This window comes from Parasteatoda tepidariorum, chromosome 10, assembly GCF_982258835.1.
Source record: "Parasteatoda tepidariorum strain Cologne lab strain chromosome 10, Ptep-v5.0, whole genome shotgun sequence".
In the NCBI taxonomy this organism is placed as follows: domain Eukaryota; kingdom Metazoa; phylum Arthropoda; class Arachnida; order Araneae; family Theridiidae; genus Parasteatoda; species Parasteatoda tepidariorum.
Window position 1 is genome coordinate 7,257,494 of NC_141764.1, and position 26,263 is coordinate 7,283,756.

At 30.1% G+C, this 26,263-nt stretch overlaps 1 protein-coding gene across 1 annotated transcript in view; it reads left to right on the forward strand.

Moving 5' to 3' along the window:
- LOC107439700 (long-chain fatty acid transport protein 4) overlaps nt 1-26,263 on the forward strand; it is a 53,849-nt gene that overhangs the window by 20,274 nt on the left and 7,312 nt on the right. The window contains exons 4-8 of the mRNA XM_087153839.1: nt 1,358-1,537; nt 1,650-1,719; nt 2,510-2,711; nt 4,563-4,755; nt 6,768-6,911. Coding sequence (XP_087009965.1) covers nt 1,358-1,537; nt 1,650-1,719; nt 2,510-2,711; nt 4,563-4,755; nt 6,768-6,911 — 789 coding nt within the window. The remainder of the gene's footprint in view (nt 1-1,357; nt 1,538-1,649; nt 1,720-2,509; nt 2,712-4,562; nt 4,756-6,767; nt 6,912-26,263) is intronic.

Genomic DNA, 26,263 nt, shown 5'->3' on the forward strand with positions numbered 1-26,263 from the left:
TTTGTATAGGTTACACATTGAATAATTATTTTATAACTGGTGTTGAACAGCTGACCCATTTTTAAATTTATGACTAACGATGTGTACCAGTGATATGGACTTAAAATGTCCTGAGGCACATATTAATAGGTTCCCCTTTTTGCATCGATGACAGCCTGCACTGGAAGACTTTCCACCTGCTTTTGATAGGTGGCCATAGGAATTGACTTCCATCACGTAATCTGCGCTCTAATTCGTCCCAAAGATGGGATCGGGTCTCTGAGAAGGCCAGTCCAGTTTCGAACTCCCATTTCGTCAAGCTACGCCTGCCTCCATGTGTGAATGGAGCCTGCTGGAAGAGAAATGGACCGAAATATTGCCATAGAGTAGGGAGTGGAGCATTGTCCAGAATGACATCTCAGAGTTTATGTTTCAAATGACAGCAACTAACGGACGCAGGCCAAACTACGAGAAACACCCCCCACACCATTATGCTTCTACCCCCCATAGCAACCGGATGTCCGGATACTTTGAACCAGATAATGTATTTGCTGAAGGAACAAAGTTTAGAGATTTTGAAAACGATGAAAGCAAATTTTAACATCAGAATGGAAGGCCATGCAGTTTAGCCGATTCTGACCATCAGCGTCATTAACCCCTTCATGACCGAAGGAATAAGAAAGAAGCGTTTCCCAAGGTCCGCATAGTCTAAGAGTATGCGTACCAAAGAGTAAGTATGCGTACTAATACAACATGCAATATAAGAGTACCGAATCGAGATCTCGTCCGTGTGATCTTAGACCACTCGAGTCAGAAAGGTTCGTTTCGTATATGGTGCCATGAATTGTGAAGAGAGAATCGTGACCGAAGTGGTTAAACCAAAGAAATTTGGTTTCTGTTTTATTCTGTCTAAGTGTTGCAGAAAATCAGTTTTTCCTGGAAAAATTTTTTCCTTCATAACCGTCGTTGAACGGCCAACCCCATTTTAGGTTTACGACTACTAATGTTCAACTAGGCAGCCTTGTCATTTTGAACCCAATCCAGAAGACAAGGGAACTCCTTGATCAGTACATCCAGAAGTATTGATTTGTTATGGGAACATGGAGGACTTTGAAACTCGACAGATTTAACGTGCATCAGTCCCCATTTACTGCACGGGGAGTCTTCGGCCGTCTAGGATCGAACCCACGAACACCTGGACATGGGCCCCTACCATCCAGGCTATCCCGGCCACTGGAAATTGTATTTTATGGAGATGGCCGTTTTTTTCAATAAAACGACACAAATATAAATTCTGCGAAATTTTATTCGCCTTTTTTATCTGTTTTAAACTAGGCAAATTTTCAAGTTGTTAATTAAATTTTCTTGTTCATTTCAGCTATAAGAGATGCTATTCCTTTCCTGAAAGACAAGGAGAGAATGGAATATTACAGTTATGCAGAAAAGAACCAAAACCAGGTTGTTTCCACAGCATTCCCCTGCAAGTCTTTGAATGCTCTATTAGATGACGCATCTCCCCAAAAAGTTCGTTTAAGTTATCCAAAACCAGGCTCTCAAGGTATTACTTTTCTTTTTAAATTTAAAATATTATGTTAAGATTTATCAGATAAATATATCTTTCATATGCAAAGTTTTATACTTCAATGATTTTTCTTTTATAATTTTTATAGATAAATTATTGTACATCTATACATCAGGTACAACAGGCTTGCCGAAAGCAGCAGTAATTCGGCACAGTAGGTGAGAAATCAGTTTTATATTCATTTTAAAGGTTAGAGCAAAACACAAAAGATTCAAAACTGAAAGGAAGTACTAAATACAAACCTAACACAAATAGCATTACAAGAAATAAACACAAGTAGCATTGTAAATGGTAAACAAAAATTAAAATTTAAAAAAAAAACGTGCTGAATTTTCGTATGTTAAAATATGAAGTTTATAAATTTTATTTATTCATAAATTGATTCCTTGATGTTTTATTTCACTGATTTACTAATACTCCGAGTCACTCATTCGTAATTCGCTATTTCGCATTCATTCACTCAAACGTTCTCTAATACGCTGATTCGCCAATTCAAAAATGAAAGGGCTTATTGATTCGTTCATTTATTTAAGTGCCAATTTGCTGATTCACTTATTTGCTCATGTTTAAACCTCTTTCACCTATTCTATTATATGCTTATTCACCAATATACTAATACGTTGATTCACTAATTTTCTCCCTAATTCGCCCTTGAGCCAACACGGCTCTACAGAGCATTTTAGTAAAAAATGGGAAATACTGGTATAAGAAAAACAAAAGCTTTGTGAATACCCTGGCAACACAGTGGAAAAAGTGTAGAAATTACCTAAGCCTGAAACGCATATTCTGCTACCTAAGAGCATAATTAAGCCGTTAACTTGGACATTAACTTTTTCTGCTATAACGATTTCATAAAGAAAAAAATTTAAGAACAACAAAAGTTATTAGGCCTCTTTGTTTGTTCCATTTAGCGTGAAATGTCATAATAATATTTACTTATTCATACAGGTACCTTTGGATAGCGACAGCAACAAAATTTCCGTGTCGACTCAGGAAATATGAAACATACTACAATCCATTACCTCAGTACCATGCATCAGGAGGTGTATTGATGTTGGGTGTTGTTTTGATATTTGGCGGCAAAATGGTGATACGAAAGAAATTCTCTGCATCCAACTTCTGGAAAGATGTCTCAAAGTATAAAGTCACTGTAGGTGTACTAAATTCACTGAACATGCTATAAAAAATTTCAGCTCATTCGTTCGTTCGTTCGTTGTAGTGGAACTGGGCGTCTGAGGCCTTTCGGCCCTTCAAAAAAAAAAAATTTCAGCTGTATCGTTATGATGTAAAATAATTGACGGCTCCCTTACTTTGTCAAAGTTAACTGTTGACCGATTTTAAGAACGTAACATAAACACTTGTGGGGCCTCCCTGGTCGAGCGGTATAGCCCGCCAAACACTGTGCAAAGCGTGGAGGTAGTGGGTTCGAATCCCGCTGTTACCCTGCTTGTATCTTCGTGCTGTAATTCTCTGTATTGTGCTATCTGTCCTTCTATTTGACAAGGGTTTATAAGCCTAAATTGAGCACACAAGTCTGCAAATGTATGTAATTCCAAAAAACTAATAAACACTTGTCGCCAGAGCCTAACTAAATCAGGGGCATACGGGAAGTTTTATTTTACGTTTCCCTCTTTAATGAACTTTATTTAAACAAAATATCAGTGCAGTGTAAAATCCGTCAGTTTTATGTTATCTTCTTCGTTAATCTATAGTATGAACACAAAAAAATCTATATTTCGTGAATCCAGGGCGGAATTTCGCTAAATTTTCGCAACTAATATGGACATAATTGACCAATGAAAAGCCTGTATTTTTACATATCACAAAATGTTATATGTTTACAAAAATGTGGGCATCTGATTGACTTAATTGCGTCGTCGCAATTGCGAAAATTTAGCTGAATTCCGCCCTAATGTAAACAAGGATAGGAATTTTTCGCAGCTAGGTGACAAAGTTAACAATCAGATAACTGTATTCGGCATGATGAATATAGAATTGTCAGAAAATGAATAAATGGCTATTTTAGGTTCTAGTGTTATATATCTATAATTCTTCATGTTATATATCTATAATTCTTCATGCTATATATCTATAATGATGCGAAAAATTTAAATACCTCCGCAAAGTTCGGTTCTTCATTACTGAAGTAGTGAAGGGAAGCGGGTTTGAAAGAATTTTTTTGCCCCGGGCCCCAACTACGCTAAGTTGGGCCCTGCTTGTCACGTTAAACCTCAAAGGTTTATAAGCCTAAATCGAGCACACAAGCCTGCGAATGTATATAAATCTTTTAAACCTAAACCACGTAAAACCTCTATCTAGTTCAACATTAAAGAAAAAACACTTTCAACACGCGTGTAGGAGCTGAAATTCATTAAAAGTTTCGAAAATGGAGAACAATTCATTGATTGGAATGATTTTTATATAGATGAAAAATAGCATACTTTTCATAATAATCAAGCCGTTTGTCCGAAAACGCAGGTAATTCTTGAGAACAAGATGTTTTCAAATTATTACTTTGCCTCACGCGTAAGTTTATTTTTAACCATGGTTTCCCATTATTTCCTCAGGTGAAAGAGTTTATGGCGAAAGTTTAGATTTAAAACGAAACAATTAAGAGGCTCCGTTGCTTTTTACTTATATGACGTCATTTATCACCTGGTTAAAAACATAGCCGCTTATTTATTATGCTTTTCATAAAAAAAAAAGGCTGCGTGTTCGAGGTGATTCAGCACATCTTATGAAGACTTTATCAATCACGACATGTTAAGTCTGTGGGACGATTTTTGTTTCGTCTCTTTGAGATAAATTGTAAGTCTCAATCAATTACAGACTGTTGAAGCAACTCTTGCATACAGGGACTCTAGGTCCTAGATGTTTAGTCATAGTTGTTGCGTGTTTAACAAATGCAGTTGTAGCATTTTGTTAAACACGCAATTTCGAGCTGCGTTTAGAATAAAAAGCTCCACTACGGTATGTATGTGTATATCTGTTGTCGTTTTAGGTGACTCAGTATATCGGAGAAATTTGTCGATATCTTCTAAACCAACCAGTGACTCCGGAAGAAACTCAACATTGTTTGAGACTAATGGTCGGGAACGGCCTAAGGCCTCACGTTTGGAAAGAATTCAAAGATAGGTTTAGAATCAAAGAAATCATCGAGATTTATGGGGCAACTGAAGGAAACACTAATATTGGTAAGCTCTTGAACTTCAAAATACGTCATGAAATAATCTAAGGCTACGGTAGAAAATGTGCCTGCTGTCTCATGTTGGGATAAAAATCGAAAAAATAAGTGAATAAGCCCAATAATTAGGATGTTTTATAATGAAAACAATTTAAATAAAAAACAAAACAAAATCAACAAAAAAGTTGTGATCGCCTGATTACGATCCCTGGTTGCCCATTGGTCAAATGCTTTTTCCTTCTGGATGGACTCCGTTAAACATTTCAAATCATGGGTTGTAAAAACTGTCTTAATGGATGTCTGTCGTCGGATTGATTTTCATATCCGGCCTATGTAAGATTTCAAGATGACACAAAATACTTTTCCTTCTTCAGCATTCGTAATTATATATTCATAATTATATCACCGTCAAGCCAGTAATTATACGTTAATAATAAAAGGAATATAAAAAATACTTCAAATTATTATGATGTAAATACATTAAAAATGCCTGCTAGTGAAAATTAAAAGAAGAACAGCAGCGGTCGCCATAGCAACGCATGCAATGACGACGCATGCTCACTGTACTATTACTCTTGAAGGCAGTTGAAAAGTGTATGGACTCCATCAAACCCAAACCAAGACCCATTTTGCCAATGGGTAAAAAGTAAGAAACCAAAAACAAGCAAAACGAAATTTTTAAGATATGTATGTTAGCAAAAACAGCACTTCATCAGGTGACACACTGTCTGCTAACATGTTGGAGCCGTTTTATAATCAGTGGTTAAACTAAAAACTGACTATGCCCCGAGGCCCTATAATGGAAAAACTAAATAAGAAAATACAATATCTCGGAAATTCAAATAGTGAATTCAAAATAAAAATCCAATTGTATACAAAAATGCAATTCAAAAGTACACCAGGAAAACACTAAAAAGAACACTGTTTTCTCAGTTTACTGTTTCATTATATGGTTTTCTCAGTGGATTTTTGTGTATCATAGTAATTTTATCTTTATTTCAATATTTGAATTTTTGAGATAATGTATATTCTTATGTAGTTTTTTTTTTCATTATGGGGCCACGAGAAGCAGTCAGTTTTCCGTTAAACCACTAACTACTGAAAGGCTCCTGTGTATTAGCAGACAGTGTGCCCCCTGATGCTAACATGCATATCTTTAAAATTTCGTTTTGCTTGTTTTTGGTTTCTCACGTTTTATTTAAATTTTGTACGTAAGACAAATTTGGTTTTAGCTACATTTAGCACTTTTGCATTTTGTCTTATTATTTTAAAATTTTTATCTTAAAATTATGCTTAAATAAATTTCATACTTTGATTGGATGCTTTATAATGTTAATTCTGAAAATAGCGCAAAATATCTATATGAAAAAACCCCGCAGTTTTGTGAAACTGTAAATCGTTTGTGATCTAATTTTTTAATATTTAAAAAAAAAAAATTAACTAAAAAGATTTATCTGGGCTAATAGAAAATTGAAAAAAAATTTAGAAATCGTGTTTTAACAAGTTTCATATAGGTAGAAAAATCTCGCTAAATGGGTGATTTTTGAGAAAAACTTTTTTTAATAATTTTAAACTTTGATAATATTTTAAGTTTTGAAAATGATTTGTTACAAGATGGGTTATATAATTTAAAATTTAAGCTTTGCTCTGAACTTATAAGGGTATTTTTCGAAGACAAATAAAAAAAAGTCGCAGTTTAAGTGCCTTACTCTCAAAGTAAAGTTATGTTTTAAAAAAAGTTTTTGATCTCACCCTCTGTAATGATCTGGGTTGTAGAATCAGCAAATAGCTTAAGTATTTCAAAAGTTTTTAATCTTTTTTTAAAAACTGCCAATTTGTTGAGATTTGACGTTTATTTCGTATTCACAAATTACGAGTATTTTTTTCACAATTTTACAAGAACGGGCCTCTCACAAAATGTCTGGACAGACCCCTGGTTATAATTTGACTTATTAAAAATAATCTTCGTGATGAAATGCTTGAACACATAATAGAAGAAAATAAATGTTGATTCTATTTCAGCTAACCTGTTCGGAAAAGTAGGGGCTGTCGGATATTTTCCAAAAGTAATGCAGCGTCTTTTCCCAGTTGAACTCATGAAAATTAATCCCGAAACTGGTGAACTCCTGAGAGACAAGAACGGACTCTGTATCAGATGCAAACCTGGTAAATAAACTTATTTTGATTTCTTAATTTTGTTGATATCTTATTTATTTTATTCAAATTTATCAAATTTTATTCCAACACAAATTATCTTAGTATAAATTGCTTTATAATCTCACAGTTTATAAACATTTTCCTTCCTGCTTACCTATATATTGTTTGCGTGTACTCTTTATTTTATTTTTTTACAGAGATTTACAATACAAAAAAAAAAACTCATGGAATGCAGAAATTTTTTTTTTTGCTTTTAATATTGATTTGCGACCCTTAATGTGCATAGTTTTTTTTACTGCATTTTTACGAGGATTTTGGAAAAGGTTTATTAATGGGTCACAAATGAGTATTTAAGGAGTGAAATGAGTAATTTATAAACAATGATGCAATGAGTATATAGCAAATGAGTAATTATATTAGGTGGACCGATAAGATAGAAAAATTATTTCCTAACTTCATTGTACATGTTTTTACTTCACTTAAAGATTTTTTTTAAAAAATAAGATAAAAAAAAACTATGGAGACACAATTTAGAAACAGTTATATATTTTTTTAAATTTAAGGGGTCTTTTTCCTACCGCCCGAACTCTGTCGAAGAGGGGGAGACGAAAAAGGAAATCTCTAAATATGCTTTTAATTTCTTTTCTTGTTGTTGTTGTTTCTATTGCGACTTGCCACACGGGCAAGCCTGCTTGGTGAAACCGAGCAAATTTAAGGCAGAGTGTGCGTTTATTGTTTTTTCAGTGGCGCCATCCTATGGCCAAGAATTCGCCTTCAGTCACACACACGTCACAGCCCGTTTTTTATAGGGCGGACCCATTCATACATCCACACATCCTAATTTTGACCTAAATCAGAGAACGATCGATCTCCAATCCAGTACCCCCAGTGGTACTGATTTGTTATGGGAACATGGAGGACTTTGCGACTCGACAGATCGACCAAGGCCGGATTAACCATTAAGCATACTAAGCACGTGCGTAGGGCACCAGAGGTAAAGGGGGCTCCACGAAGCAAACATGAGAAAAATATCTTTCTACTAGGAATATTTTTTTACACATTTTAATACGATTTTTAAGTTCTTACATGGTTTTAACTAATTTGATATTGCGTTATAATTATTTCAATCACGCGGACACGAAAAAGAAAGTTCTGTATTTGCAGTATCCCATCACCAAATGACCAATGTTTTCCTAACAGACCTCCTATATAATCAGTGAATAGCCGAGACCTGAAATACAAAACTACGGCAAGTGTATTTTTCTCCCTGAAAAGAATGAAATCAATGTCGAAACTATCATATTAATAGTTTAGAAGTTATAAGCGTTTTAAGTACAAAATTGTACTATAAGTATTTACGAATCTGACCTAAACACATTGCCTTATTATCGCCTAGTGGGCATGGGCCTAGGTCCCAAAATTTCTAAGGGGCCACGAAAATTAGTAAAATGTAATCAACATTACTATTTCTTTTAAGAAACATTTTTTCTAAAAAAAAAAAAAAAAATTAGATTTTCTTTATTTCAAATTTTCTTTATATCGTGATATGACGAAACTCACGTAAAAATTGCACTAATCAGATTCGAAAGTAAGATGGGCTAGCTTTGTGTTCGTTTAACTAATGAATAATTGCAGCTTAATGACGCAGCAAAAGTTCTTGTTAGTGGCCACCAAATGTTTTTAAGTAATTTTATTTAAAATTTTATCTTATAAGTTGAATCAGATATTACTGTAGAATAGGATTTGGAAATTCTCGAAATTGCTGAAAAAATGCTTTTTTTTAAAAAAAAAAGTTTTTTTTTTAAAGAAATCCATTGTATTGAATACTTTTAAATGTATGAATATTTTGAGTATAACTTTTTCATTAAATATGAATTTTAATTTTTTAAAATGTGTTACATCTAAATAAACTATTATTTAAATGAGTTTTTAATTATCTATGAGCATTATCTATATTTTGGCTCTTTTGGATATTTTTCATGTGTTGAAAAGTATTTTTTAATAAAAATTATAATTAGCAGCCTTAATATCTCAGAATACGTGCTGAACTTGTACTTATATCTAATGAAAGGTGGGCTAGCTTTGTGTTGGTTTAAATACTAAATAAAAAATAAATACAGCTTACAATAAAAATAATTCAGCGAATCAGTGACTTTTAGCAAAAATCACTAAAATCAATTGCTTGTGGTCACCAAACTATTTTTATTTTGACATAACATATTTTCTATTAATATATAGATGCGTTAACTTTCTCTTCGAAAAACAATCTTCAATTGTCTGCTTTTAGAATGTTTCTCTTTAATCATGCACCTTAATAGATTCTTTTTCAATTGCTAGGACTACTCTTCAGCAATTTAATTTCAAACATTCTGTAAAGAGCCTAAAAAATCTGGAGGGCCTGAATTTGCCTTGATCGGTCCCTGCCTAAACAAGTGACGCAATTTTTCTGTACAATTTCTTATGATGGATTGAATGAGACTACACACGTCAATGGACTAAACACTGTCTCACCTCTATTTAACGAAGTCGCTAAATTCGATAATAAGTTCGTTGTATGGAAAATTCGTTAAATAGAAAATCAATTTTTAAAATACTTAAACACAAAACAGGTTTTAAATTCATCAATACTAGACATAATTAAAATAGTAATTGATACACCTCTAACTTGTAAACTAGTATCTACTACGTATTTGTTTTATAAATCATAAACATAAAAGAAATCTGCATGGAAAGCAAGAACAGAGCAAAACATTATACAGTGTTACACTATCAAGATACATACATTTTCGACTAAAAAAAGGCTAAATTTATGTGTAAAATTATAGCTGCATTTAATTTAAAACTAATTTTAAACATACATTACCACATGCGTTCTTAAATTTAATTGCTACTCATGAATCCGCTAATTTTGTCTGAGTTTTTCTTTCGAAATGCAAACAAAAAGGGAAAGGGATTTTAGTGCGTTCTCTAAAAGTTAAGTGGATTTGAATCATTAATATCCCCCATAAAATGCGTTAACAAGTCTGAAATTTTCAGAAATATTTTGGGAAATAGGGAAAGTGGATCTCAAAGAAAAGTTCGTTAAATAAAAAATTCACTTCACTATTTGGAAGTTATTTTACGTAAAAATTTCCAAAATGTTCTGAGTTCCTCGAGAAAAAAAATTGCAAAATGGAAGAATGGGAAAAAAAAAATCGGAAAATGGAATAGAAGTGCGACTGTAGTTCAAAAAGTACAGGAGTTTTATGTATTCAAGTACAACTTCCGACGCATACTGATACTTTATATTGTTGTCAAGGAACTATATTTATCAGGCAAAATATATTTTCCGACGAGTCTTAGTCTCGTGATTGATCTCTAAATTCAGCGAATACCACCGGACTAATAAACCTGTAAATGAAAGAGTTTTTGACTAACAAGTACCCTAATTTACTCTAATTCTTTACGTTCTGAAATTTTAAAGTTCCAGAATGTTACCCAATTGATTCCCAATAATATAGTTAATAATCTGATATCAAATTTTATTTTTCTTCAGTTAGTAATTCATGTAACTTTGTTTAACTATGAATTAACACACTTTCTTTCAAATGAATAAATTTTCTTTGATTATTTCTTAAATCAAAAATTTTATCTCACTTACGTTTTAAATATCATTGTATTTCAGTTTTGAATCGAAATTTAATTAACGAAGTTAATTAACCGAATAACTGTTCAGTGAATTTCATTTTCTTTTTAAAATAAATTTTCTCTAAATTCATTTATATGCTATGCTTTGGGGATTGAAGAAGTCATGCCACTATCTTAACCCTATAAGACTTTCCTCTGATTGATTGTTAGACTAGGTCTACAAATTAAAAACATTTATTTCTCCTCTTATGTCAAAATATCGATGTAGCTTAAGAGAAATGCACTTAAATTCCCTCAAGTAAAGTTAAGTGCTAAAATTTCACGTTCACTCCTAAAACATTAAAGTAACACGGTAACATCTAGCAATCACTATGTACGCAAAAGACGAGTCAGAACAATATATTTAAAGAAGGATAACTTTCTCAGTGAGAAACACTAAAAACAACATCACGCTTTAATAATCAATTTTATTCAATTCTAAATTCATAAATTATACATTAATTTTCGGGTTTAAGCCAAATATACAATTACACTTAATGCTGTAATTTCAAAATACAACAATATACAGCATCTTTTTGGTGTTACAATAAAGAACTGGATGCAAAATTTGTCAACTGCAATTTTCGATAAGAAACTAGTATGAAATTTTTCCACGCCTTCAATATTAACTCTTTCTCCTATTTTTATTAAATGATTTTGATTGAACTTTTTGTCATGGTTTGTTCGAATTGTTACTTTTAGTCTAATAGCAGTTAACAGATTTTGTTACATTATGGATTACTAACAGTTTTGTTCTAGTACAGATATGGGTAAAATATAAAAACAATGGCAACAAATTTACTTCAAAAGAAAAATTAAACTATATGAGTAATAGTACTTAATTAAGCATTCAAAAAAAAATGTCCTCAAAATAAATCTTCGATGCAAAATCAAAGTTTTAATTTAAAAAAAAAAATTAACTGCATTTAGCACAATGTAACTTTAAACAAAAAAAAAATTACCAGATTTAAATAAACTTATATTTCATACAAATTTTATTTACATTGTTTGTTGTCATAATTTTATTTTCGTTATACTGAATTACCGCGCAGTGTGCATTAATGAATAAGCTTGAATTTACATTCTACAATCGAAAATGCTGCAATCACTGAGATTTAACGACACTCTAGTAAGAATTACAGGAAGTTTTCGAATCTAATATTTTAAAAGATATATATATTTTATACTTTATTGTGCTGAATATGTACTTAAAAATTTTGCTTATTTTAATGCAGTCTGTTCATGAAATTTTGGCATTTTAGTATCTTAATGTTATGAGCACATAAAATTGATTACGCTCATAACACATTGCATAAAATACAGAATAATATCAATTTGAGAACAAATTAGAGCATAAAGAAAAGTCAATTCAGTTCAGCTTAAGTTCGTTACAAAACTGCAAAATTATGATTCATGCTATTTTACTCGTTAGTCTTTCTATTTAATGCAACATTAAATGTCTAAGGGACATTTTGAATTAACTTTAAAAAATCACTTGAAATTTAAACTAGAAGTACGATTTTTTTAAATTTTAGAATATTTGAATTTCACATAATGTTCAACACCGTGTGATGGATTTTTGCCGAGAGTAGTTTTAATACGCGTAGTTGATTTTATTTGTATAAAAAAAGTAAATGGTTTACCTCTATCTGGAATGCTAATACTGTATATCGAAAAACATGGATGCACATTTGCCAGGTCTGCTTCGATTTCATCGAAAAATAGGCGAGGAGAAATAGTTTGGTTACTTTGTAGTACTATGCGCGTTCTTCGGGAAGTACCTATTACCGAAGAAAATCGTCCTGCAGTAGTATCTTTTCCTTTTGGACACAAACTGAATCTCTACGTTAAGAATTCGCTTTTAACTTAAGTCCAGAAACTAAACATACAAATGAATTGATAGGAAAGGAACAAATTAAAAATATTTGGCTTTAATTTCTCTGTAAATTATAATATTATACTTTTTATTATCATATTTATGACTCATATTTCTAGATCATTATTCAAAGCCAGTAAGTAGGTCATATTAGGAACCTGACAGTACAGAAAAATTTAGGACATTTCAAATTATCTTTTGGAGGCTTTATAATCTTCGTCACTGCTTATTTAAAAAATTTACATTACGTTTCTCCAATTTTGCCTTGAAGTGATTACATGTATATGTATTGTTGTATAGGGCCACTTTTACTTAGGAATTAATAAAAAACTGAGCATGCTTGTGAAATTAGAAATTTTAAAACCTTCATTTATTTATTAGTAGTAACCCCACCCCGATTGTTTCAGTATTTTTAGAATTCCACGAGCATTCGCATGGATTGTAACCGAATTGTCACCTTTTGCTACATAGGGTCAAAGTTTATTTTTTTGACTTTAGGTTAGAGATTTTCTTTAAGTATTGAGGATAAAGGCTTAACATTGTAGAGTAGCTATAAAGCAATTTGGATAAATAAGTTCTGTTTAAATTTAACGGATTTCTGTATTTATTAGAAATTAAGAGACCTTACTTCTGAAGTGATTGGCCCCGTTAAGTAAGCATGTAAATAGAAAAACACTATATTACAAAAATATAAGTTCAAAAATATGACTTAATAGAAATTTATTTAGACATAAAAGGAATAAAAATTAAACGGGACAAAGGTTACGAATTTCAAAATTAAATTCCTTATTAACTCGTAAAAATGATAATAACTCAATGATTTTATTTCCTTAAAGTTAAAATAAATGATAAAATGTAAAAATTTAAAACGAAAAGCAGAAATTTATGCTTCGGTGTGCAGTATATTTAGGTACTATTTAATTAATATATCTATAGACAAAAAATACTTGATTTGTGATAACTGAAGTATGTAATGAGTGTTTATTTTAAAATTGATGAATTTACAATAATTAAGAAACTTATGCTAACGAATTTATATCTGGATAAATTTTAGAGCTTATTTTAAATAAAAGGAGAAATGTTGAAATTATTGTAATCTAAATTCTTTTAAAACTGTTACTACTTTATAATATTGTAATTATCTTTTAACAGAATAGAACTATTTTGATAGTCTTAAATATTTTAGACTAGAAAATTACTAAAATTAGCTTTAAAAAATTCCTTTGCACGCTAAGGTTTAAGTTGGTCAAGATTTAAGATTGGATTTAAGTTATAAATTAAATATTTTCAATAAATGCAAAGTTACAGTATTGAAAATTCCCAGTCGTATTGAAAATTCCCCAAATATTAAAAGTTGTTCCTTATTTTACCTAATAAGCAGATCCCCAGATTTAAAATTTGGTTTAACTAACTCAGATGCTCGTTTGCTATATTGAATTAAAAGTTTTAATTTTTAAATCTCTTATATTACGTGCAGATTTTAAATATGTAATTGCTCCCAACAATGCAAAATAAAGCACTAATTTGTTACGAACTACATTAGAACTATCTAAAACCACGAAAAATAAATTTAAATAACCAAATTCTAAAGTAAAATCTGTAAGGCGTGAATTATTGGAAATTTGTTGAACAATCATTAAAATTATCTTTTAGAAACTAAATTAGACTATATGGGAAAAATAGTTAAAAATTAGTTACCCTAAACTATCACATGCTAACATTTATAAGACATAATTAAAATATTTGTAATTAGGAAAACTTTAATTATGAAAATAAAATATTCAAAAATCATTCTTTCAAAAAAACTAATGGACATTTGAAACACTAAATTTATATCTACAAGAAAGAAATTTTGTTACATACGGACTTTTTATACACACGAAAATTAAAAATTCATAAATTTGACGTAGAAATATATTTACATTGCAAAATTTCGAATTTAGTGTTTATTGCTGCACAAATTGTATTTGCAATAAATATTTCAAAGTAAGAATTTATGGAGAAAAGTTTATTTTCTGGAATTGAACGCAAGATGAAATTCCCGGGCTATTTCATCTCATGTTTTATTCCATTTATAAAAAATTACTCAGATAAAAAATTTTCATAATCTGGAAGCTCCCAACACTATTTTCAAACCTGAAGCCAAATTACACTAGATTTTATCAAATTTCATATTAAAAGTATTGCGTTATTTTAAACTACACTAAAATAAGTACTTCTTTTGCATTGCTTGATTTGCATCTAAAAAATTACGTACTGTTACACATTTGCACTACTTACATAGACTGTATACATCCTTGTATACTTTATACGAAAAACTAATTAAAACATTTCATAGCATATTATTTGCAAGGTTATAAATTTGCCTCGTTTCATATTCTGGGGTCTACAATAATACAAGTTCCTAGGAATCAGTATAAATGTTTAAAATCCCAGCATGCTCTAGAACATAAAATAGCCTTAAAGACTTTTGCTTTTGTTTCACTTTTTGGGCCTGCTATAGCAGTAGCGACCAGATGCCCGATATTTGAGATAGTTGTAGACCCCTCATGTTACTGACGACACTCCTAAATACTTTTCGGTGTTAAGATTATTAGTATTAATGCTAGTGTTTAGTAAGAGTCAATGTTATTAGCATCAAAGTATTTAGCAGTGTATCGTCAGTGTTGCTGATACCAGTTTAAAATACCTGTATCAAAGCCATCTATTTACTGTAACAATTGGTTTTCCAAAATACTTATTCATTTAATTACTCACCGTTTTGGTGGTTTCTTATCTTTAAAATTAAATATTGAGATATTTTATTGATGTTTCACAAGCAATGCGAAAGAAATTAAATATTCCAACGTAAATAAAAATAATTTAGATTTCATGAATACCATATTGGAAGAAATACTGAGTCTTAAACCGTTTCTTCCTAATTTTAAGAATTATTAACTAGTTTCTCAAATTACAATTCCCGATAAAATAATATTTATTTCGCTTTTTAAAATTAAATCCTCTTAATTTGTTTTTAATTTACAATAATAGACATGAAAAATACAATTACACTACTTTTAAAAGTGATAAATCAAAAAAAAAAAAAAAAAGAAAAAAAGAAAATCTGTAAAAACTAAGTTGTGCGTATTTAGGAGAGAAAATATTAAATATTTCACATAAAAACATTTTTTCCCACATACTCATCTTAAAAATGAGCCTGAATTTTTCCTTCATAAAATTAAAAATGAAGCGCTTATTTGACTTTTTCTTAAATTGATTTTATTAAATTAGAATTATTGAATTTTGCATCAAAAAATATTAACAATGACACTTTTAAAACAATTTTGTAAATATATTTCATAATATTTTGTTTTGAAAGTATACTCAACAGAAAAGGAATTAATTTCTTCTCAGAACTCTGAAAATTTTTTGTCCCGAAATTAAGAAAAAAGTAACGCGGTGTTCAGTGTCATATGCAATGTTTAATTATGGGCTGAATCTAATGAAAGTTATATTTGTTGTTTTATTTATATTTGCGTGCATGCATCCTTAGAAACCAAGCAATAAGTAAAATACACCTTAAATGGAACATTAAGAGCGAAAAGTATTAAAATGCGACATTTAATAAATAAATTTCAAAGATAAAAATTTATTGAAATGGAATTTGGATGAACAGCTTTAAAAAATTTATTGAAAAGAGTAACATGACGCCCAGTTCGAATAATGTCATTTATTCTGTTTTAAATTAAAATACTATTTAAGTTAATGTATAATACTTTAGCTGCATTCAGGAATATTAACTTTTTTAGGAGCGAGGAATATTTAATGAATTAGATTGTTTGCTTCAAAAAAGTGAAAAATATGCAATCCAGTTTACCACTTAAGAGAACCGTATATCACTAAATTATAAAGTGTATTTTTACACTGTGTAGAAGGAAAGGAACAGATTCTAGAGCTTTCATACACTTCAGTTAACACAAACAGTATTTTTATCACTTTTTAAAAAAAAAAAAATACTACAATGTCTATATACGTTATATTTTTTTCCAATATAATTCATACGCAGGAAATTTTCACAGATTCTTTGAAAAAGTAATTTAGCAAATTTTTTGTATAATAATGCTTAAACAGATAAAATACTTTAATAATTAGCGTGTGAAAGCAGTCGCAAAGTGATCTGTGGATATGAATATAACATGCTCATTAGTAAAAGTTTTTTTCTTCTAAAAGACTTGAAAATTTGCACCGACTCTTATAGTACTAAAAACTAATCAAGTATTTCTTAAAAACCTCCTGAAATATTTGGTTTAATAGAAATTTCAATAGGAAACCAAAATCATTTGCTAACACACAATTATATTTTTTGAGGCTAGACAATATTGATATATACTTAAGCAAACAAGTTTTTAAATAATAATGCTTGAAAAAAGTTTGCGTATAGACTAATAAAAGTATGTCAATAATCGGTTGTTTTCTACTAAAATTTATTAAATTTCATTGTAAATTATTTCTGGCATATAAAGTATTAAATTCGATTATGATATTCATACTTATACAAAACAAGGTGACTATTACGTAACAAACCATATGACATCCGACACTATCATTGTAAAATTAAAGATTTGGTATATTTACCATATTATTGATTATCCCTAGAACATGGAATTTACATATAATTTACTGCATTGCTTTAAAAAGTAACTGTCAGTTCTCATATATCTATCGCAGTTTTGAAACATCCAGTAAATTTGTTCAACTTGAAGAAGTTGTAATTTTTTTAAAAATAAAATTGTGAGAGATTTAGAATTTTAAAATATATGAAGATTTGTTGAATACATTAAAAGTTCGCAAGTATTACTTTCTATCAATGCTGCTTCGAATTTACCACTAGCGATAAACAAAATACGAGTAAAGTGTAATACCAGAATTAAAATCTCAACCTCTAAATTTCTTATCGTATAAAAATTTCAATAGAAACCAAGGGATCAAAATATAAGTTTTCTAATTGCTCATAAGTATGCTAATAATTTTCTCTCGCAACAATCTGCTCTCAAATTGTGTTTTAAAGTAAATTTAAGTAAAATACTTTGAAAAAAACTTAGTTGTAACAAAACTGCATTTAAGTAAACTTTAAAAAGAGTGCCTAACTTCAAAGCTAGAAAATTTAAGAATTTTGACCTAAATTTTAACACAAAACAGCAAGTAAAATTTTGAATATAGCATGATAAAAAGTTACGTTGTTGCATAAATCATACATATCTAACAATGATTATTTAACATTTTTAACAAAACATTTAACTTTGAGAGAATATTGAATAACCTATTGATAGATAAAAATGGGAGTGTCTTGGAACAAAGATCCTGGAAGGATAAAATTCTCTTACTGATAGGAACTGCTCTCAATCCAGTCTTAAATAAGAGACTCCCAGTCAATAATAAGCAGTTAATTTTTCTTTATTTATTAAAGTTTTAGTTTACCACTGTCTGAAATGGTAGTACTGTATATTTTTTATCGGTAAGCATTCCGCACATTTGCGCATGCGTCAGGACTACTTCGATTTCATCAATGCATGGGTGTAGTGAAAAAAAAGGGTCCGTCTTTGACGTGTGCCGCGCTTATTTCAGGATGCATACAACCAAATTACTCATTCTCTATGACAATCGTCCTGGTGTAGTATATTCCTTTCGAAAACGAACAGTATCACTATTTTAAGAATTTGCTTTTACTTCATTCTAGAAACATAGCAATACATACAAATAAATAAATCAGTAGGGATCAAATGAAAAACATTTGGTTTTAGTTTCTTTAATTAAAATACTATACTTTTTATTTCCCACAGCTTATTCTTTCCCGTCACATTTCTAGAGCATTATTCAAACGAGTATATTTGCCAGTATCCTATTCAGTAACCTGATTGGTTTAGTAAAAAATAGGATACAATTAAAATTGTAAATATTTAAAGTCATATAGCGCCACTAAAAATTTTATTGCTAAAACTGAGTTTTCTTATCAACGGGAAATTAAAAATCTGAAAACCTTCATTTAATTTTTATTATATTTGAACTCTGATTGTTTCAGCATTTTTAGAATTCCGCGAGCAGATGTGTTATTACAGAATTGTCACCTTTTGCTACTTAGGGTAAAATAGTGTTTCTTAAACTTAAATTGGTGACTTCCCTTGAGTAATTTGGATATAGGCTTAAGATTGTAGAGTATATATATAAAATTGGGAAAAAATGCACTGTAGAAATTAAACGGATTTTAGTATTTCGTAACAAATTAGAGAACTCATTTCTGCTGAAGTTGTCCTCGTTAAGGAAGTGTGCTATTTTTAAAGAAACATAACATTGCAAAAATTGTATATTAAAAATAGTAATTTAACACAAATTGAATTTGACTGAAAAGAGACTTATAAGCATAAAAATTAAATGGGACAAAGGTTAGGAATTACAACTTCATTGTGTTAAATAATTTAATATTTCCTTCAAATTTAAAATATGAGATACAAAGAGGAAATTTTAAACAAAAAATATCTGTTTATACTGCCATTGTGCTGTATATTCAAGTATCATTTAATTAATCCATACATCTGCAGACAAAAAATACTTTATTTGTGATAACTGAAGTTCGTAAGGAGAGTTCATTTTGAAACTTGTCACTAATTTACAATGTTAGACAAAATTCCAATCTTAACGAATTTATATCTTTATAAAATTTAAAGCATATTTTAAAAACGGGAGAAATGTTTAAACTAATGTAATCTAAATTCTTTCACCACGAACTCAAACTACTTTATGATATAATTATCTTTTTAATCGAATTAAAATCGAACTATTGATAGATTTAAATATTTTAGGTTAGAAAATAACTAAAATTAGCTTAAATAATCTATTGTACACTAAGGTAACGTTTACATTCGGTTAAATTATAAATAATAATATTTTCAATGAACGCGAAGTTTCAGATCTCATATTGAAAATTCCTGAAATACAATATTAAAAATTGCTCCTTTACTTCATAAACAGATCCCTGATTTTAATATTTGGTTCAACTTGTTTAGATACGTTTACTGCATTTAAAATTTTAAATCTCTTGTACTGTGTTGATAAATTAAAACTAGCAAAGAATTTAATAATGTAATTTTGCTCCGTTGAGAACTCGCTTGTTATAAGCTAGCTTAAAACTAGAAAACAGTGGAAAATAAATTGAAATAACTAAATTCTTAAGTAAAATCAGTAAGAAGTGAATTCTTTAATTTGTTAAAAATCATTAAATTAAGTTCTGAACAAGACTGTATGTGGGAAGAAATAAATTAAGTTACTATTAACAATAACATACTAAAATTAATAAATCTAATTATATAATCAAAGTAAGAATTAAATTTATTGAGAAAAGTTTATTTTCTGGAATTAAACTAAAGATGAAATTCCCGGGCTATTTCATCCCATGTTTTATTCCATTTATAAAAAATTACTCCGATAAAAAATTTTAATAATCTGAAAGCTCCCAAAACTATTTTCATACCTGAAGCCATATTACACTAGATTTTATCAAATTTCATATTAAAAGTATTGCGTTATTTTAAACTACATTAGAATAAGTATTTCTTTTGCATTGCTTGATTTCCATCTAAAAAAGTACGTAATGTTACACATTTGCACTACTTACATACTGTATACATCCTTGTATACCTTATACGAAAAACTAATTAAAACATTTCATAGCATATTATTTGCAAGGTTATAAATTTGTCTCGTTTCATATTCTGGGGTCTACAGTACAAATTTCTAGCAATCAGTATAAATTTTTAAGAGCCCAGCATGCTCTAGAACATAAAATAGCCTTAAAGACTTTTGCTTTTGTTTCACTTTTTGGGCCTGCTAAAGGTTTTTAGACGCAGTAGCGACCAGATGCCCGATATTTGAGATAGTTGCAGACCCCTCATGTTACTGACAACACTCCTAAATACTTTTCGGTGTTAAGATTATTAGTATTAATGCTAGTGTTTAGTAAAAGTTATTGCTATTAGCATCAAAGTATTTAGCAGTGTATCATCAGTGTTGCTGATACCAGTTTAAAATACCTGTATCAAAGCCATCTACTTACTGTAACAATTGGTTTTCCAAAATACTTATTCATTTAATTACTCACCGTTTTGGTGGTTTCTTATCTTTAATAAAATTAAATACTGAGATATTTTATTGATGTTTCACAAGCAATGCGAATATTTCACTTAAAAACTTTTCCCACATACTCTTCTTAAAAATGAGCCAGAATTTTTCCTTCGCAAAATTTAAAATTAAAACGCTTAGACTTTTCTTTAAAAGTGATTACATTAAATTAGAATTATTGAATTCTGTATCACCGAAAAGGAATTAATTTCCTCTCAGACCTCTGAAATTTTTTTGTCGCAGAAATTAAGAAAACAGATGTCGCGGTGTTTAGTATCATATGCAATGTTTAATTATGGGCTGAATCTAAGTTACGTAGGTTGTTTTATTTATATTTGTGCGCAATCATCCTTAGAAACCAAGCAATAAGTAAAATTAAACTTTAAACGAAACATGAAAACAGAAAATTATTAAAATGAATTATTTAATAAATAAATTTCAAACATAAGATTTCATTGAAAAGGAATTTGGATATAGAGCTTCGAAAATTTCATTGTTAAGAGTAACATGACGCCCAATTTGAATAATCCACTTTATTCTGTTTTAAATTACAATACTATTCAAGTGAGTGTAAAGTATTTTTATTTAACTGGATTAACGAATATTAACTTTTTTAGCAACGAAGAATATTTAATGAATATGATCATAGAGTGTCTGCTTCGAAAAAGAGTGACAAATATACAACCCAGTTTACCGCTTAGTTGAACTGTATGCCCCGAGACTATGAAGTTAAAGGTATTTTTACACTGCGTATAAGGAATAGAATCTAGAGCTCTCTTAAACTTCAGTTAACACAAACGGTATTTTGTCTTTTTTTTTTTAAAAAAAATACTACAATGTCTATATACGTTTTATTTTCGTTCATTATAATTCATACGCAGGAGATTTTCCCAGATTTTTTGCAAAATAAATTTTTTAGCAAATTTTTTTGTATAATAATGTTTAAACAGATAAAATACTTTAATAATTAGCGACTGTGAAAGCAGTCGCAAAGTGATCTGTAGATATGAATATAACATGTTTATTAGTGAAATTTTTTTTCTTCTAAAAGACTTGAAAATTTGCACCGACTCTTATAGTATTAAAAACTAATCAAGTATTTCTTAAAAACTTCCTGAAATATTTGGTTTAATAGAAATTTTAATAGGAAACCAAAATCATTTGCTAACACACAATTATATTTTTTGAGGCTAGACAATATTGATATATACTTAAGCAAACAAGTTTTTAAATAATAATGCTTGAAGAAATTTTGCGTATAGACTAATAAAAGTATGTCAATGCTCGGTTGTTTTTCATTAAAATTAATTAGGTTTCATTGGAAATTACTTATGGCATATAACAAAGTATTAAAATCTATTATGATATTCAAACTTATGCAAAGCAAGGTGACTATTCCGTAACAAACCATATGACATCCGACACTATCAATGTAAAATTAAAGATTTGGTATATTTACCATATTATTGATTATCCCTAGAACGTAGAATTTACTTATAATTTACTGCATTGCTTTGAATAGTAACTGTCAGTTCTCATATATCTATCGCAGTTTTGAAACATCCAGTAAATTTGTCATTTATCCGTTCAATTTGAAGTTGTAATTTTTTTTAAAAATAAAATTGTGAGGGATTTAGAATTTTAAAATATATGAAGATTTGTTGAATACATTAAAAGTTCGCAAGTATTACATTCTATCAATGCTGCTTCGAATTTACCACTAGCGATAAACAAAATACGAGTAAAGTGTAATACCAGATTTAAAATCTCAACCTCTAAATTTCTAATCGTATAAAAATTTCAATAGAAATCAAGGTATCAAAATATAAGTTTTCTAATTGCTCATAAGTATGCTAATAATTTTCTCTCGCAATAATCTGTTCTCAAATTATATTTTAAAATAAATTTAATTAAAATACTTTGAAAAACTAAAATGTAACAAAACTGCATTTAAATAAACTTTAAAAAGAGCGGCTAACTTCAAAGCTAGAAAATTTAAAAATTTTGACCTAAATTTAAATTCTAACAAGTAAAATTTTGATTATAGTATGATAAAAAGTTACATTGTTGCATAAATCATACATATCTAACTGATTATTAACATTTTTAACAAAACATTTAACTTTGAGAGAATATTGAATAACTTATTGATACATAAAAAGGGGAGTGTCTTAGAATAAAGATCCTAGAAGGATAAAATACTCTTACTGATAGGAACTGCTCTAAATCCAGTCCTTAATGCGTGGTCACTATATCCAGTCCTTAATGCGTGGTCACTATATCCAGTCCTTAATGCGTGGTCACTATATCCAGTCCTTAATGCGTGGTCACTATATCCAGTCCTTAATGCGTGGTCACTATATCCAGTCCTTAATGCGTGGTCACTATATCCAGTCCTTAATGCGTGGTCACTATATCCAGTCCTTAATGCGTGGTCACTATATCCAGTCCTTAATGCGTGGTCACTATATCCAGTCCTTAATGCGTGGTCACTATATCCAGTCCTTAATGCGTGGTCACTATATCCAGTCCTTAATGCGTGGTCACTATATCCAGTCCTTAATGCGTGGTCACTATATCCAGTCCTTAATGCGTGGTCACTATATCCAGTCCTTAGTGCGTGGTCACTACATCCAGTCCTTAGTGCGTGGTCACTACATCCAGTCCTTAGTGCGTGGTCACTACATCCAGTCCTTAGTGCGTGGTCACTACATCCAGTCCTTAGTGCGTGGTCACTACATCCAGTCTTTAGTGCGTGGTCAATACATCCAGTCTTTAGTGCGTGGCTCTGCGTGAATCGAAGTTAATCCATTCTTAATTCGTGGCTCTAATTACTGTAGATGCAATTGCCAATTAACCTATAATGACACAGAAATATTTAGAATTTTAAATTTCATATAAATCTAAAAATATTCATTTACTTTACCGTAAATGAATATTTACAGCATGAATATTTACCGCGAATATTACCGCAAAATAACTAATTATTCAGACTTAAAATTTAACTAAAATTTCGCATTTAAAATATACAATGTCATATACGACAAGTTTTTATACAAATTAATTTGCGCAAACTTGAGAAATTAATACAAGATAAACGAAAACTTTACACAAGTGTAGTTTTAAAATTTGTAGATTCAAATACTTGTTTGATCTGTTGAAATTTTTACTGATTTTTAACTTTTTTCATTCTTTTCATTTTTTACGCACAATCGCATTAATCAATGTGTGTTCGACAGTGAATACGCATTTATTTTTACGAGTGTAAGTTCACTGGAAAATATCATTTATTTCAAATATTTTGTTTATGAGCGTTACTTATGTTATTGAATTAAAAATGAAGTTGGTTTGAAATGTTTAGGCCATTTATTTTAGAACATTTAAAAAGCAATGCTTACCAAACTTCATTAAATATCTTTTGGGATTCCGTGAGAAAAACAGAATATGAATTTAATTAAATTCAGGGTGTGATCAAATTTTTGAAAATATTATAATTTCTAAGTAACGGCTTTTATTAACGCAGACATAATCAATCACTAGTTTTATTAAAACTGTAACTCATGGAACGAAAATTACAGTAAATTTTAGATAAATTTAGAGCACTTAATATTTCCTATCTAATTTTTAAAAATTAAAATATCACGATTTCTTTAAAAATTTAAAAATAGTAATTTTTTAATAAAATAAAATTTTAAAACAATCCAAATTTTATTCTACACTACTAAAAATTTTATAAAGCTTCAAAGATAAAACTTACCAAATATAGCTGAAGCTGCCGCAGCTAAAATTCCTAAAATTTAGAAGGTTAATTCGTAAGAGCGTATTGAGATGACAATACTCAATTAGCTAAACTTTTGAACTAGAGCACGCTACGAGGTGGCTGGAGAGCTTAAATAGATTTTCATCCCATGGTCACAGTTATATTACTTGTGTTGGTCATTATTAGCAAAAGGTAATTCAGAAGCTATGCAGTCGTTCAGAATTCGAATCGTAACATAAAAAATTTTACAACAAACGTTGCTTGAGAATTTGGATATTTGCATTGAAGTTGCCATCAAAGTATTGTTCTTTTGCCAATTGTTCCGAAGTATAAAGAGAGCAAGTTAATCTTCTTTTCTATTCTGATCTACTTATTTAAATTGTTCAACCTGTATTCCAATTTATAGAAGTAGCAAGAAGATGTACTCTCGTTACTACTTTAATCCTACCATGAAAAGTAATTTTACAAGAATTAATAAACTGCCTAAAGTCGTTCTTAATAATTTAGATTTATATAATGAGAAGTCGTATCGCATTAAAGTTTAACCGCAGAAAATTCTGGGACTAGAAAAGTCTGAAAGCTGAAGCACCAAACTACAATAAAGATGATCACACGTTTATAATCCAAATTCACCCAATAAATACAACGAATATTTATAAGTAGTACATGACTGTTTAATTATAAGACATAGAAGCACAACATGACACTGCGGTGTAATTTTTTATATTTCAAAATAAAGTTTTTATGCGGATCACTCGGTTACTTGCATATTTGTAAGTGCTGGAATTCGGTTGAAACTTCGGGGCTCGATCCTGCGACCTTCTCCACCGTGATGAAGCAGGAACTAAGGCTCAAGATCAATTCGACAACTGTGAGCTTAGTACCAAAAAAGTGTAGTTTACGAATGCGTCTGATTTGTCTTCGTATCATAAAAAAGGAAAATGCCCAGATGCTAAGATATCATTAGTATTGCTGCATTAAGAAGTTAATGAAATGTTTCAAGTCTTACTTATATTAAAATATTCGCTGAAATTTTTTATATATTCAAAGCAGAAATTTTTTTTAGAATAACTATTTTATTAGCCATAAAATTTTTGTGACTTTGCTGTTGGGCGACAAACTGAAATCGTTGGTAGATTTGCACCCCTGACTTGCTAAATCATGTCAACACTCAAAAACGGTTTACGTCGACACTAGAGCTGCACGATGGGCTATTGGCGACGTTCTGGGAAACATCCCTGAGAATAAACCAAAGACATGCCTCGCAATTTTTATGCTCTGCAGAGGGGATGGCTTCCCTGCATTGGTAGCTCGTGAATTCGAGCACTTCACGATAGAACAATTTAACGAGGACCAGTACCGCACACCCCCGGCTTATCAATGTGGTCACCCACCCTCTAAATGACCCCAGTCAGTGATGCTTGACTTAGGTGTTCTACTGGTAGCCATGTCTTTGCGATCAGTAAACTGCGGGATCGCTAAAAAACGAAAATAGTGTACTTACAAGGACTAAATTAACTATAAAGGTTCTGCTTAAAACAGGTCAGAAGGATTATCAGCATAATCCAAAAATCGATTTTCGTTGGTATAAATAATAATGGACAGCTGACAAATGTTAAGTTTGCCTAACCAATATTACTAACCTTATAACCTTATTGCTGAAAAACTTTGAGGAAAAAAAGTCCTCAAATTCTAAAAATTATCTATTACCTTTTCTCCTGACCAGCGTCTTTTTATATTTAAAAGTTTCATGGTATCAAATCGCAATCTATCATCAAGTGTTTGTTGAAAACAGAAAAACAAATCGAGATAGCAAAAATACGGAATTCTTCCTAAAATCTAAATTAATGATCATAATTTTGTTGCTGCTGTTGTAGTTCATTTACGACGCACTAGAGCTGGGCAATG